The sequence below is a fragment of the Arvicola amphibius genome, chromosome 3, assembly GCF_903992535.2.
Source record: "Arvicola amphibius chromosome 3, mArvAmp1.2, whole genome shotgun sequence".
Classification (NCBI taxonomy): Eukaryota; Metazoa; Chordata; class Mammalia; order Rodentia; family Cricetidae; genus Arvicola; species Arvicola amphibius.
In genome coordinates, this window is record NC_052049.1 from 32121874 (window position 1) to 32135641 (window position 13768).

A 13768-nucleotide genomic window follows, 5' to 3' on the forward strand; every position below is an offset into this window, starting at 1 on the left:
GACTATACTGTTGTAGCTTGCTTGCTGGCAGGGACCTTGAAATGCCATAGAGTTGTGGCGATAAACATGGCTCTGGCTGGTACCTCCGCCATGAGGCTGAAAAGCTAAGGCATGGGCCGGATCTAGCTGTCAAAGCCACGGCTTTAATCCTGCTTATATTGTTTGGTAAATTAAAGACTCATGTAGTCAGAAAAAGAGAGATATACAGTAAAAGAAAGATTCAAAGTCAAAGAAAATATCAAAATGATTTAAAGTGTGTTAAAAATATATGCAGGCTAAAGGTTAAAGTTCTTAAAAGTAAAAAAAAAAAGGAAGTAGCTAGGGTGTGGTGGTACACACCTTTAAAACCAACACTTGGGAGGCAAGGTAAATTGACCTCTGAGACTTCAAGAGGCAGAGGTAGATTGACCTCTGTGACTTCAAGGTGTGGTAGCACACACCTTTAATCCCAATGCCTGGGAGGCAGAGACAGGCAGATCTCTGTGAGTTCAAGGTGTGGTAGCATACACCTTTAATCCCAGCACTTGGGAAGCAGATACAGAGGATCTCTGAGTTCAAGGACAGCCTGGTCTACAGAGTTATTCCAGGACAAAGATATACAGAGAACCTGTCTCAAAAAATAAAAGTAAAAATAAATGAAATAGAAGTTAAAATAAAGCTGCACAAAGATGGAAAATACACAGAGAATCTTTATATTTTATGTTATTATGCTCTCTTTGAATTGTTTGAATGCTGAGGAAGAAGCAACAGCTGCTAAAAGATATTTGTTTATAAATGCTGCTGAACTAATCCAACATAGATATTTTGAAAATACCTTGACTTCAGAATTTGGATCTAAGGATATGATACTTTGGAAAAGAGATTCTTTTATTTTTACAGAAAATGAGACCTTATGGATTGCTTCTATCCCAATATGGTATGATAGACCACGCCCTCCTGAAAGGTTGCTGTGAACACCTTCAGAAAATTACTTCACCTTACTGATAACTGAGATGAATCTGGCACACAGGTTACACCATGAAAGATCTGATTAACAGCATCCCCATTCAGCAGGAAGCAGTTTGGAGAGAAATAACTGCGCCCATGTTCCCAAATATTGTTTATAAATGTTCTTTTACATTTAAAGGGGGATATGATATGGAGATGAATAATTTGCATTGATATGGATTTTGCTTTAGTGATTTAAATTTAAGGTCAGTTTTGTTATATGTATATGTATTTCTGATACTGATTAAGGTATTGTGATTGTGTACTTCACTTAAAATGTAATGTATAATTAGGAAATATAGGTTGTTGATGGATAGTCATCAATAATAGTTAAGCTTGTAGTCATGTTAGATTTTCTATATATAGAGAGATATATTTCAGTAAGATAGACATTCTTCATATCTTTCAAAGACTACAGAATATTCTACTTAAATGTCTTAATAACTTAGGACTTTTCATGACAATGAGACACATCTGCTCCTGGCAGCACAAGCTACTTCAAGAGAAAGATGGGCATCGAAGAGGCTACTTATGGAGTTTGATAGCCATTGGGCAAGAAACTGCTCTTGCTTGGACTGTTGCATAAACTGGACACAGAGAAGCCACAGAGAGGACTGCTGAACTTGCCTAAATGTGAGATGATTCTTTGGGGTTCCTGACTCATGAAAGGGTCTGTGAGACATTCTGCAGGACACAGCAGAAAGTGACTGAACTGCCTTCGAAATTTCCTGCTTCGTGGAAATGTCTGCTGGAAACTATGGACCTGAAGGCTGAAGATGGATGCCCCAATGGTACAAAAGAACTTTGGGTGACTGTCCAGGTAGCAAGATGTCTCTGTGATTTCTAGAGTTTTGGAAGTAGCTTACTTCTTGTTCACCTAGGTAATATTATATCCTTCTGGAGTCTTTGATGGAGTTGAAGAATAAATAGATAGTTATAGTTTTCCTTAGTTATGATAAAAGATAAAGTAGATATAAATATTGTAACTGTAATTCTTACTTGATAACTGTTTTGTTATATGTAATTTTACTATGTTAAAGTGAAAGCTTTTCTTTTTTGTTTAAACAGAAAAAGGGGAAATGATGTAGGTGTGTCTTCTATCTATCTGATGATTTCATTGGATAATTAATAAAGAAACTGCCTGGCCCATCTGATAGACCGGCCCTTAGGTGGGTGGAGTAGACAGAACAGGAAGAAGGAAGTGAGGTAGATGGCTCAGTCAGATGCCACGCCTCTCTTAAGTTAGTCAGACAATTGCCCTGCCTCTGCAGCGAGACGCGATGAAGCTCCAGCCCAAGATGGACGTATGCTAGAATCTTTCCGGTAAGACACCACTTCATGGTGCTACACAGATTATTAGAAATGGGTTAAAGCAAGATGTGAGTAAGAGGCTGAAAATAATGGGCCAGGCAGTATTTAAAAGAATACAATTTGTGTGTTGATATTTCGAGTGTAAAGCTAACCATGCAGGAGCCGGGTGGGACGAAAAGCAGGCCTGCCTGCAGCTCTTCACTACAAGTGCCCGCAGTTCTTCATGGTCTAAAAGCTTTTCCTCCCTCCATTTTTGTTCATGCGCAATTTTTTTTATTCAGATGTTGATGTAACTCTGAATTTTATAGTTAATATGTAGTAATGATTGCTCCTATTACTTCAGGTCAGAGCATATCATATGAACAAAAGAATATAACTCATGTCTTTGGGGAAAAATTGAGGCATATATACATAGATACTCATAAAAGATTGAGGAAGATTTCAGAAAAAGCTAATCGTTCAAGGAAAAGGAAAGACAGTTGGGACTGAATGGCCTGCTCTGTGCTTCTCCAGACATGGAGCCCTGCGTGTAGACTGTGTCTGCAGAGCCTCTCCATTGAATCTCTTCCCACAATTTCTACATTTCTGAAACAGAATCAGACTTGCCCTCTTAGGATCAACAAAAGAAATACAGCAAATCCCTTTTCTTCTTACGTCGTCTTCCAGGGTTCTGCCAGAAACTGTGATGAGTCAGGCTTTCTATCAGAAAAGCCACACATATGGGCTACTTTGGAACATAAAGGATGTTCAGAGTTTAGCCATTCTTCCCCACTGCCTAAGCAACAGACCAAGTCATCTTCTAGAAGCAGCTAGCACGGGAGCAGAGGCACTAACAAATGCCTTTTGTCTGCTGTGCAGAGGCACAGTGGATTGCATCGTGTTAGGCTTCATCAGCTACCTAATGCAATGTAACTGGGGAGATAAGATGAATCAAGGGAATGACACTATATTAGATTTGAAAGATGAGTGCTCCTCCAGAGTAATTGCAGAGTGGATATTTCAGCGCTGTTGACCTCAGGAGGTTATTGAAGTCAAGAGTCTGAGCAACAAAACCAATCTTTCAAGAGCTAGGGAGCAAGTAAGTAGAGTCAGGCTTGCTTCTTTTAAATGAATTTCCTAAGGAAAAGTGAGATTCACCCATTTTATCTTTTTAAATGTAGTTTTGTGTATAGCTTCATTTATATACCCAACTAGGGGTTATAATTTTTAAAATGAGTACATGTAATGTGCATTGTATATTGGGTAGAGAGATGTACTTTACTCCTTAATATTCTTTTCATTGATTGCTAAATTGTCCTGAATGGAAATGTGTACAGCTTGCTGACACGGATCATTTATCATTGTAGCTATGCCTCTATAAAGAGTGTAAGAATTTGGTTATTATTAAGGGACATGATATGATTTCCTCTCTTAAAACACTCTACACCTCCGTCCTTTCCATGTATTATATGGAATGACTTTCCGTTTATGAAGTGACAGATGAAGACATACGGTCTAATTGACTCCTTTCTTTTCTAGCCTACGGTGTGTGAGAGAGAGCTGTGTGTATTTGCTTTCCAAACCCTGGGGGTGATGAACGAAGCCGCTGATGAGATAGCAACTGGAGCTCAGGTACCCCCGCTAATTGGGTCTTATTTTTATGTGAGCAGCTGGTTCAGTCTACTGCTGTTTTCTCTACGCTGTTCTTCACAGGAGAGTTTTGAAAGCTTCTTGCTGAAAAAGATCTGGCACTTGATTTTTTTTTCTCCCCTTTTAAATCGGCCATTTTGCAGTGGCCTCGGGGAGAAATTAAGCAATTTTCTTTTAAAAAATAATTGTCTTGCATGGTTTAAAAAAAGCCGTGTGTGTTTTATAGTTTTGTTTTCATTTTTTTTTTTTTTTGGCTGGTTTTGCTTTTCGGTACAGTTATACTTCCACACAGTAGAAGCCTATTTATTGTATTCTATTTATTTATCTATCTGGAGGGTTCACTCTGTAGCCCTGAGTGTTCTGGAACTTGCTATGTAGATCCAGCTAGCCTCCACCTCGCAGAGATTCACCTACCTCTGCCTCCCAAATGCTGGGATTGAGGGTGTACTCCACTGGACCCATCTTTCTGTTGTTTGTTATTTTTGAATTCAGGGTTACATTGGGCTGTGTTCATTGAGACAGGATCCTACTCCGTAGCCCAGACTGGCCTTGAGTTGAACTTGTAAACCGACCTCCTGCCTTGGTGTCTCCGGGGCTGGGATTATAGCCATGCGTCATCATGCTCCATTTAATATGCATTTTAAAAATTCCTGTCTAGAATCTGTGTGGACATAGCTTTCCCTGTTCATATCCACAGTGAGTTACATCTGTTCCGATGAGTTCCTTCCATCCAGACAGTAGTATTTTTCTTCATTCCGTTTCCAGAAACAGCACGTTCTTCTGGGAACTGGAGAAGGGAGGCAGCTTAGCATAGACAGTACTGTCTCCTTGTAAATCAGCAGAGGGATCATCGAATGCATAGCAACCAAGCCGTTGAATTTAACAATGATCATTAATAGCTTTTGACCGAGGAGAGAAACAAGAGGCAAGGTGACTTCCTGCAATTTGCTTTTCCTAGAATATGGCAAACTCATCAAGGCTGTTTGGCTTTTTCTAACATGGGGCAATGTTCTCCCCTATAGAACCAGGCCCCTCTCCCCTACCTCATATTCACATCTGTGTGGTAGCTTCAGAACTGCTGTACTCACTATGGTCTAATTTTGCTATCATTCCATTTAATAAGGCCAGAGATTGCAAAGATGTGTATTTCTTCAATTGCTCTGTGTTTGTATGTCTTGTCCATTAGACAGGACCCAGAACCCTCTTCCAGACCTCTCTTGTTCATCTTACCATATAATCCAGAGTAATGCCATCACACACTGTGTGCTCATGACAGAGGCAGACAAACTTATGAGCAATCAGAGGCAACACATGCTTGTTATTTTGAATCAGTGGTCCCGTTTGGCCAAGTTTGGCATAAAGTCATGAAGAATAGATTTGAGAGGAGGGTGACAGACCCGGGACTTCCTCATTATATCGTGCTACCATGAACAGGACAGACATCCACTTGAAACTGTCAGTGACATACCTCCTGTGTTTTTCAAGGTGGTAGATTTATTGGTGTCCATGTGTAGATCTGCATTGGAATCTCCTAGAAAAGTCGTCATTTTTGAGCCATATCCTTCTGTGGTAGATCCTAACGACCCTCAGATGTTGGCCTTCAACCCAAGGGTAAGTTGTCAGCCCCAGCCACCAAGCCCAGAGCTTCCAAGAACCAGGATGGAGACCTTAGTCTCATAGCTGCCTTCCCTTTGAATGTTTGTCTTGTTGAGTATATCCATGGTAAGTTCAAGGTCATATCCTATGTTTGGAGATTCTGTAATATCCTCAGAATATAAGGAATGTTATTCAGAGGACCACTTTTCTTTCTTATCACCTTGACCTCTCCTGCTGTTCTTCCCCACCCTTCTCCTCAGAAGTTAACAACAGTTAAATCTATACTGTTAAAAGACACTCATTTCTTTTTTTTTTTCTTTTTTTTTCTTTTTGTTTTTTTCGAAACAGGGTTTCTCTGTGGCTTTGGAGCCTGTCCTGGAACTAGCTCTTGTAGACCAGGCTGGTCTCGAACTTACAGAGATCCGCCTGCCTCTGCCTCCCGAGTGCTGGGATTAAAGGCGTGCGCCACCACCGCCCGGCAAGACACTCATTTCTTAAGAAAACCATTTCCTGAACACTTATGACAAAGACTTTCTGAAATAACAGAATTTCAGATTGATTGAGAGCCAAAATTGCTTAGTTTATATTATTGTTCATCTCGAAGTTCTTTTAGAGGATAACTGTATAATGCCCCTCAGCCGACCTGTCCTCCCTTGTTAGCTTTCTGCATAAAAATGAGGGATCATTTGAGCACATATTGTCACCTTGCTCTTTGGGTAACAGTGCTCCAATCTAAGATGAAAGCACTTGGGAGATTTGAAGTATATCTTCTTCCAGAAGGATTCTGAGCTTTCTTTATTGCTTATTGCTTTGGCGTGGTGAAAGCCAGACCCAAGGGCTCCAAATCTTTCTGTATTTGAAGATTTTTATGGGGAGGTGAGCGTGATTTTGTGCCCTTATGTAAGGCATACCGCTTTGGTTTTTCTTCTCTGTGATTCTAGATATCAACCCTCTTCTCCTTATTACAGGTTTCTTTTATGTACCATTGTTGCTTTCACATTGCCTTTGATGGAAAATGCGTGTATAGAAATAATATTTTTCTCTAGCGATATGTAACTTGCAAAGGCTTGTAGGTGAAGAATGCTTTTTCCTTTGTCATACAGAAGAAGAACTATGACCGAGTAATGAAAGCTCTGGACAGCATCACTTCCATCAGAGAAATGACACAGGTAAAAATCCGGTCTTATGCTTTTCTGCTGTTCAGTCCACATGAGAAAAATCTCATCTTAAAATGTCTTCAGAACAACACTGTTACATAATGTTCAATTTTCTCCTCTACAAGACATAATTAAAATCATAAAAATGTGCTAGGATGGTTTAATTCAATTCTGTCAGTGTCTTGTTGTGCTAACACTGAGTTTTAAAGAATAAATGCATAGTTGTAATGTTAGTATTTTGTTCTTAAATTTGAGTAAAAGCCTTAAGTGGTTGAAGTTACTCAATAGGATCTTTTAAAACAGTGTCTAAATCTAATAAGTCCCATCTTTAGTATTACCCGATGCTAATAATTATTTTGAGTGTTAAAGTAGACAGAGATTTGGGACACTAGAGACTGGTGTTACATGTGTATCATCACATCAGACTACAAATTTTCTTTGTTGTTGGATGTGTGTGTGTGTGTGTCTGTGTACGTGTGACCTTGAACTTGCTCTGTAGCTAAGGATACCTGGAACTTCTGATCTTCTTTTGTCTATCTCTTAAGTAAAGGGGTTATCAACATAGACATGCCGCCAGAATAGCTTTAGAAATATCCTCTCTCTCTCCCTCCCTCTCTCTCTCTCATCCTGCTCCCTCCTGTGTGTGTTCATGTGATTTCTTCAGTCCCTAGAATTATTCTTTAAGATCCCTTTTTCAGGGTTGGAGAGATGCCTCAGTGGTTAAGGGAATTGACTGATTTTCCAGAGGACCTGGGTCCAATTCTCAGCACCAATATGGTAGTTAATAACTGTCTGTAACACAAGGCCCAGTGGATCTGACTCTCTCACAGGGCATATATGCAAAGCAAATATGAAGGGACATGAAATTATACTAAAAAATTAAAATTTTATCAAATACAGGTGTAACACAGACCTGATAGCCACTTTGGAATTGATAGTCACCATAGGAGCATGAGCTTATGTTTCTGGTTCTCAGGTGGACTCTGGTGGAAAGGGGTGCTAGATGAAGATGCAGATTTGTTATAAAAACTTACACATCCTTGTGCTACAGCCTAGCATGCGGAAAAACTCTTACTGTCACAGTACTGAGGCCTTTTCACTGTTCAAACATTGGAAAGAGGTCTAAAAATCATCATCATGAATCAAAATGAATAATCCAAAATTTACAGGAAATGTTGCGCACAGCTTACATGTGTCCGTTCTAGGCTGCTTTGTGCTAGACACCTTTGGGCGTATAATGAGCATAACCCGGGGTCATTCATTCTCCTTGTGGAAGAAGTCATCTCCTGACCAGGTTCCCTGAGTTTCTCTCTGCTCCACCTCTCACCCCAGTGTCCTCTCTGGTCCTCTACTGGAGACATTCTCATATGTACACTTCACACTTCTGATTGTTGCCCTTGATTCCTTTGGTCATTATTTATTCATGATGACCAGTAGTTATATATTAATTTGTTCATTCTTCTGTTCTTTTCTCTGTTTACTCAACAGTCTATGTTAGACAGTGGCCTATACTGGATTCTTACTTCACAGATGATATTTTTTGCTTTAAGTCTCCCATTTCTTTTAGTGACTGTTCTGGGTTCATAGTTTGCAGTATCCTCTGAATTATTTTACAAAAAAAACCCACTTATTTTATGAGGAAAGAAAAGAAAAAAGTGCATTTTTACAGGAATAAGAAACAAGAAGTAATGCCACATCTTATGTGAAGATAAATATTTTAAGTCATGATAAAAGTTTGATATAGGGTATTTGTACTACACTCTAGTGTCTAGACCCATATATCATTCTTGGATTTGAACATGGCTACAAACTCAGACTCTAGAATTTTCTCACGGCCAAAAATCTCTTTCTTTATTCTGGGTCATGTGTAAGCTGTTTTAACAGAAGGCAATAGAGAAGTTGAAGGATCAGCCTGGGAATCTAGGGGCCAGACTTGCATAACCGCCTCAGCGTGATGTGGCCCACGACCTTGAGCAAGTTGCTTAGTCTCTTGGAGCCTCAATGTCTTCAGTACCCAGTTAGGAAAAGTCACTCGGCGTTTTCTCCCGCAGAGTGACTGCATCAGCGTGCTGTCAGGTTTTATGGAATCAGATTCTTTATGCTTTTCCTCATTCATATACTAACCAATGTTTTAAAGCCCTAGCTAGCTCTAAACTGTTGTAAAGAAGTTGTTCCTTTTTTCTGTAATAAAATGTTTAATTTGATAGTAAATCCCATTTAATTTCTCTTGGAGAAGGGTTCTTACATAAGTTGTGCTCAGTTTTCATATAGAAATACATGAGGTCTGTATGTTTTCCTTTAATATTAAAATAAAAGTGTCCAACAACAGCGAGAAACATTGCAGGGTGCTTTGTTAAGCAGTGGGCACTTTCTCTTTTGAGCACCTCAGTAGGCAAGGAGCTGAAGTCTAAGGTGAACTTAACTATTTTCCTTCAACCCCAAGAGGAGCAAGTCTTATGAAAGGAACTGAAGGAGTTACAGGAAGAGAAAATTGTGGGCACAGAAGGGTGGGATGAGGGCAGAGATGGAGAAAAGGGAGATCATGGAAGAGGCTAAGTGGGAAATCACTGGAAGCAGTATGGCAAAGTGGGAGGGTATAGTGTGTGCTGTGTGGTAGCTTTGCATCACCTTAAGAGAGACAGAGTGTGTGTGTGTGTGTGTGTGTGTGTGTGCGCGTGCATGCACACGTACACACACACAGACATTGGGGGCAGAGGTTCATTCACCTCTAGTATTCTAGTGAAGGTGGAATCCAGGCTAAAATTGGATCAAGTCTTTGGTTTTAATTTTCTGTTACTTTTAATTTAAACAAAATTGCATCATTTAACTCCCTCTCTCTTCTCTCTCCTCTCTCCAACTTTTTCTATGTCCCACCCCAACCTTGCTCCCTTTCAAATCATGATCTCTTTTTCAATTACTGTTGTTTTATATACACATTCCCCCATATACACACAGGTAAATACATGAACACAACCTGCTGAGTCTGCCTAGTGTTGTTTACATGTTTGTAGGATTGACCACTGGCATTGGAAAACCACTTGGGTGACTCATTCCCAGAAAGACTAATTCTCCCACTTTCAGTAAATATTAATTGCCTGAGGCTCTTCCTCCGAGGGGTGGGATCCCATGAGATTTTCCCCATCCACACTGGCGTGTTTAGGCAGCCATATTGTTGCGATTTCGTGGATGTGGTTTCCTTGTCATATCTAGAGGCACAATCTCTCAGCAGGCTTCCTGAGCCCTTTCCTACCATGTTCCCTGAGCCTTAGGGGTAGGGCTTATGTAGTAGATTCATCAGTTGGGGCTGGAATGCTCATGATCAGTTATTCTCTGTATTTTGATTTATTGTGGCTTTCTGTAATGATCTCCATCTGTTGCAAAGAACAGCTTCTTTGGCAAGAGCTACACTTACATAAGGGTGTAAGTATTCATGATGCAGTTAGACAATATACACGTTTAGGAAGGTGGTCTCTATGGTCCATGGCATAGTGAGGCCATGTGTAGTTGGTTTAGTTTACAATACCACACTCATGAATTCCCTCTTTTTGAGGAGGCTTGAGTCCAGTTACACGGCTATTGGTTGTTATCAAGACATTGCACTGTTACAGATATCTTATCTTGCTGGTTATTGATGTAGTTCATAGGCTTCATAACTGTGTAGGACTACTGATTGCTTTTCTCCTTTGGCAATTTTAATAGCTCTGTTTGGTACTATGAGAGCTAGTCCTCGGAGAGGAGGTTTTCAGGTCAGATCCAGCTCAGGTCCTCAGAGTCCTTTGTCCAAAGTGCATCACGTCTTCAGCAATAACCTTTAACTTCTGAGAAGTAACCAAGGACAGCAGTAATAGCCTACATTGCTTTCGGAGTCTCTTGGGCTCCCTTGTTGGTCAAGACTCTTAAATCTGGCAGGCAAGACCTTTCACAGGCTGCCTAAAATACATTCCCTACCCCTAGTGTGAAGAAGGGAATTTGCTGTTCTCTTCTGTACCTTTATGGTTTTTGTTTTAGATAAACGAGACTTTTCAGTCTGATTTTCTTTTTGATGAGAAAAAGTGAGTTTTAGAGACAAATGAAGGAATGTAATTTTATCTTGCAGGCACCCTATCTGGAAATCAAAAAGCAGATGGATAAACAGGACCCTCTTGCTCATCCGCTTCTGCAATGGTATAAAACTGTACTTTGCCTCTCGATAAAAATCAGTAGCATTTTCTGTTTTTTTAAGGAGGGGAGAGGGAGGCTATCTTATAAGCCTGGAAAGCTACAGTTCTACAAGCCTGTGAAACGTGGTGAATTTTTTTCCACCCAAGAGCTTTTAATGACTCTCACTTTAATTAAAACTTGTATATCACAAGACGAGGAAGGTGCTGTCATGTGCACAAGTAGGAGCATACAATGCACTTGACAGCGGTTGGCCTACAGTCTTAAAGGATCCGTTTCATTCCATTATGTGTTGAAAGCATTTTGGTTCATTTTAATTTCCTACCTCAGTGAGGACTCAGTGATAAAACTTAAACCTTTGCAGTGAAGATCTTGAAGTATGCTTTGCGTATTTTGCATTCTTAACAAGGCCAGTAAAATTTGATTGACTCTTTGCTTGAAGAGTCACTGACGAAGTGAGGTCACAGCATTCAGTCCAGCCTGGATTCTCGGGGGACAGTACAGCAAGCAGGAAAGGGAGCTCGAGCACACGCTTTGCTTTGATGGCTGTGTCAAATAATTTCTCCTCTTTCATTTGCAAAGTGGAGACAGTAAGTTTTTATAATGGTTTTGTGTACACGACTCTTGGAAATTGCTTAAATAGACTTACCATCGTTATCTTAGAGTAATACAAATGCACAGACTACAAGAGGTTAATCTAGATAAATGCTGCAGGTGACAAGCAGTGGAAGTTTTTATAAATATCATTAAAGGGCAAAGAGTCCAGACTCCGCGGGTTTCTGATTACCTTTAGTTAGTCAAAATTGTATAAAACACATGGTCTGATAAGACTGTGACAAACTTTAGGGAATGAGATTGGCCTTGTTTGTATCCATTAGTATCTGTTATTAAAATCCTGACAGATAAGAAATATAACACTCTTTCTTACTGTCTCACATTTTCTCATCATATTCAGAGTTAAAGTGAGAAAATAAGCAACAGGGATTTTGGGGTGCCCTCTTGGTTCCTGTCTTAGGGTTCTTAGACTCATTAATAAAGGAATAAAAGGGGCTCAAACAAAAACTTACAAGTAAACAAGCAAAGAACAGGACCAGGAAGCTATAAAACTCAGCAGCAACCTGGGTGGGTGGGGGTATGGGGATGGAGGACAAAATGAAGAAAGGCCTTGCTATTTATATTGGCATTGATGTCACATACATGGCAGACAAGCAGTCATATGATGGGCAGGCGCCTTTAGAGAAAGATGAAGAAGGCTCAGACGGTGTGGGGAAAGACCAGATGTTGAGGAAATCATGCTTCGGAAAGAGATGGGAAGAAGTTACACTTTTTTGAGTAAGAGAAGTGAAAGAATATAGTTTTATCTTAGTGCCGTGAGGCCCAGTAAAGCTACTGCATTAGGGTCGGGGATTCTGGGAACGAAAAGTGCAGAATCTCACTAAAGCACTGGCTATTCCTGTGTCTGTGGCATGTTTTAGCCTGCCCTCTTAAGAGTGGTCTCTTGGCCAAGTGAATGACTATGTCCAGCTGGAGTACTAGGTCTCAACCTAGGCCAGGAATTATATTCTCTATTTGATGGTTTTTTTTATCCTTAATCTACTAATTTCACATATATAATTGTATTCTTTTTTTTTCTCCTTGAAGTCAGCCCAATTCCAAATTTTCACTAATTTTTTATCTTTTTCTCCAGTTCAGGGAGAAGAATGTAATCAAACCTTTTATAGTCATCTCTGCTATTTTATACTTTTTTTCACATACCTGGATTAAATGGTCAACTTCAGTATCTAAGTATTTTGACTTTTGTGTATAAGCCACTGTCAACTCAAAAATATCCTTACGAGTTTCAACAAACAGAATCTTTGTGGAAACACATTTTTTTAACGTAGGAGATGTAGGAATCAAAGCAACCAGGTGCCTGAATCTACTTCTCATTTGAACTATCATTATTTGAAAGTATTGAATATCTAAATATGTTCACTTTGCTAATATTTGGGGTTGTGCTTATTAAAAATGACATATTCACAAGTTTTGTGGAGCTGCTTCCCAGTGAGTTTTCTCAGACAAAAGTGTCTTTTTTTTGTTGTTGTTGTTATGTAAGCTCCTTAAATTGCGTTAGTAAGTAAACCACACTGATATAATCGACTGAGAGGCAGAAAGTTCGGTGGTGCAGCCAAACCACATTTCAATCCCTTGCTGACTAGCCTATAAAACAGTCAATACGTTTGCCACCTAGTTGTGACCAACTGATCATTTCACTTTCAGGGTCATCTCAAGTAATAGGTCACATATCGTGAAACTGCCAGTTAACAGGGTAAGTTTTATTTTCCTATATGCTCCCAGAAATGAGAGAAGGTGTTAGTTGAGAGAGCTGACCACTGTGGCCCTGCAGGCAGCCTGTCCAAGGGTGGCTAGGACTAGTTTCGTTCTTCAGCCTCAGTTCATCTTTCAGATGCTGCAAACCCTTCCAAGACCCAAACCCATATTCAGCCTGCACCTTGCCTTTTAAATAAATACAAAGAAATCAGCATGAGAGAATGTAGTCCTCCTACAAGAGTCCCTCAAGTGGTGTCTAGGGAGAGACAGGGAGAATACTTGATGTTACCGGTCTGCCTTCTCATATTTGAGGAGGACTGTCAAACACCTCGCTTATCAGCCTAAGTGGTGTTTAAACAATGTTTTTAAAAAGCTAATGGGCCCTGATTGCAGTACTCATCAGCACCAAAGAGCAACAGTTAAAACTCTCCTCTCCCTGTTTCTGAATCTCCGAATCTCTGCCTGGGAGACTGCTGCGGGTTACACACCTGTGCGAGTTACCAGGGTGAAAGGGAACTGGTGAGGGAGACTCGTCAAGCGGTTCCCCTGATCACTTTTCGCTGTTAAAGAGCGAAAGTATGCAAATAGAGCAGAAGGATGATTTTCATTTTAAAACTGGG

At 40.1% G+C, this 13768-nt stretch overlaps 1 protein-coding gene across 2 annotated transcripts in view; it reads left to right on the forward strand.

The window, feature by feature from the left end:
- The window catches only part of Parp8 (poly(ADP-ribose) polymerase family member 8), a 174632-nt gene that overhangs the window by 143124 nt on the left and 17740 nt on the right, over window positions 1-13768 (forward strand). For both annotated transcript variants that reach the window (XM_038322765.1, XM_038322764.1), the window contains exons 16-20: window positions 3817-3909; window positions 5413-5538; window positions 6627-6692; window positions 10777-10844; window positions 13098-13146. In XM_038322765.1, the coding sequence (XP_038178693.1) occupies window positions 3817-3909; window positions 5413-5538; window positions 6627-6692; window positions 10777-10844; window positions 13098-13146 (402 nt within the window). The remainder of the gene's footprint in view (window positions 1-3816; window positions 3910-5412; window positions 5539-6626; window positions 6693-10776; window positions 10845-13097; window positions 13147-13768) is intronic.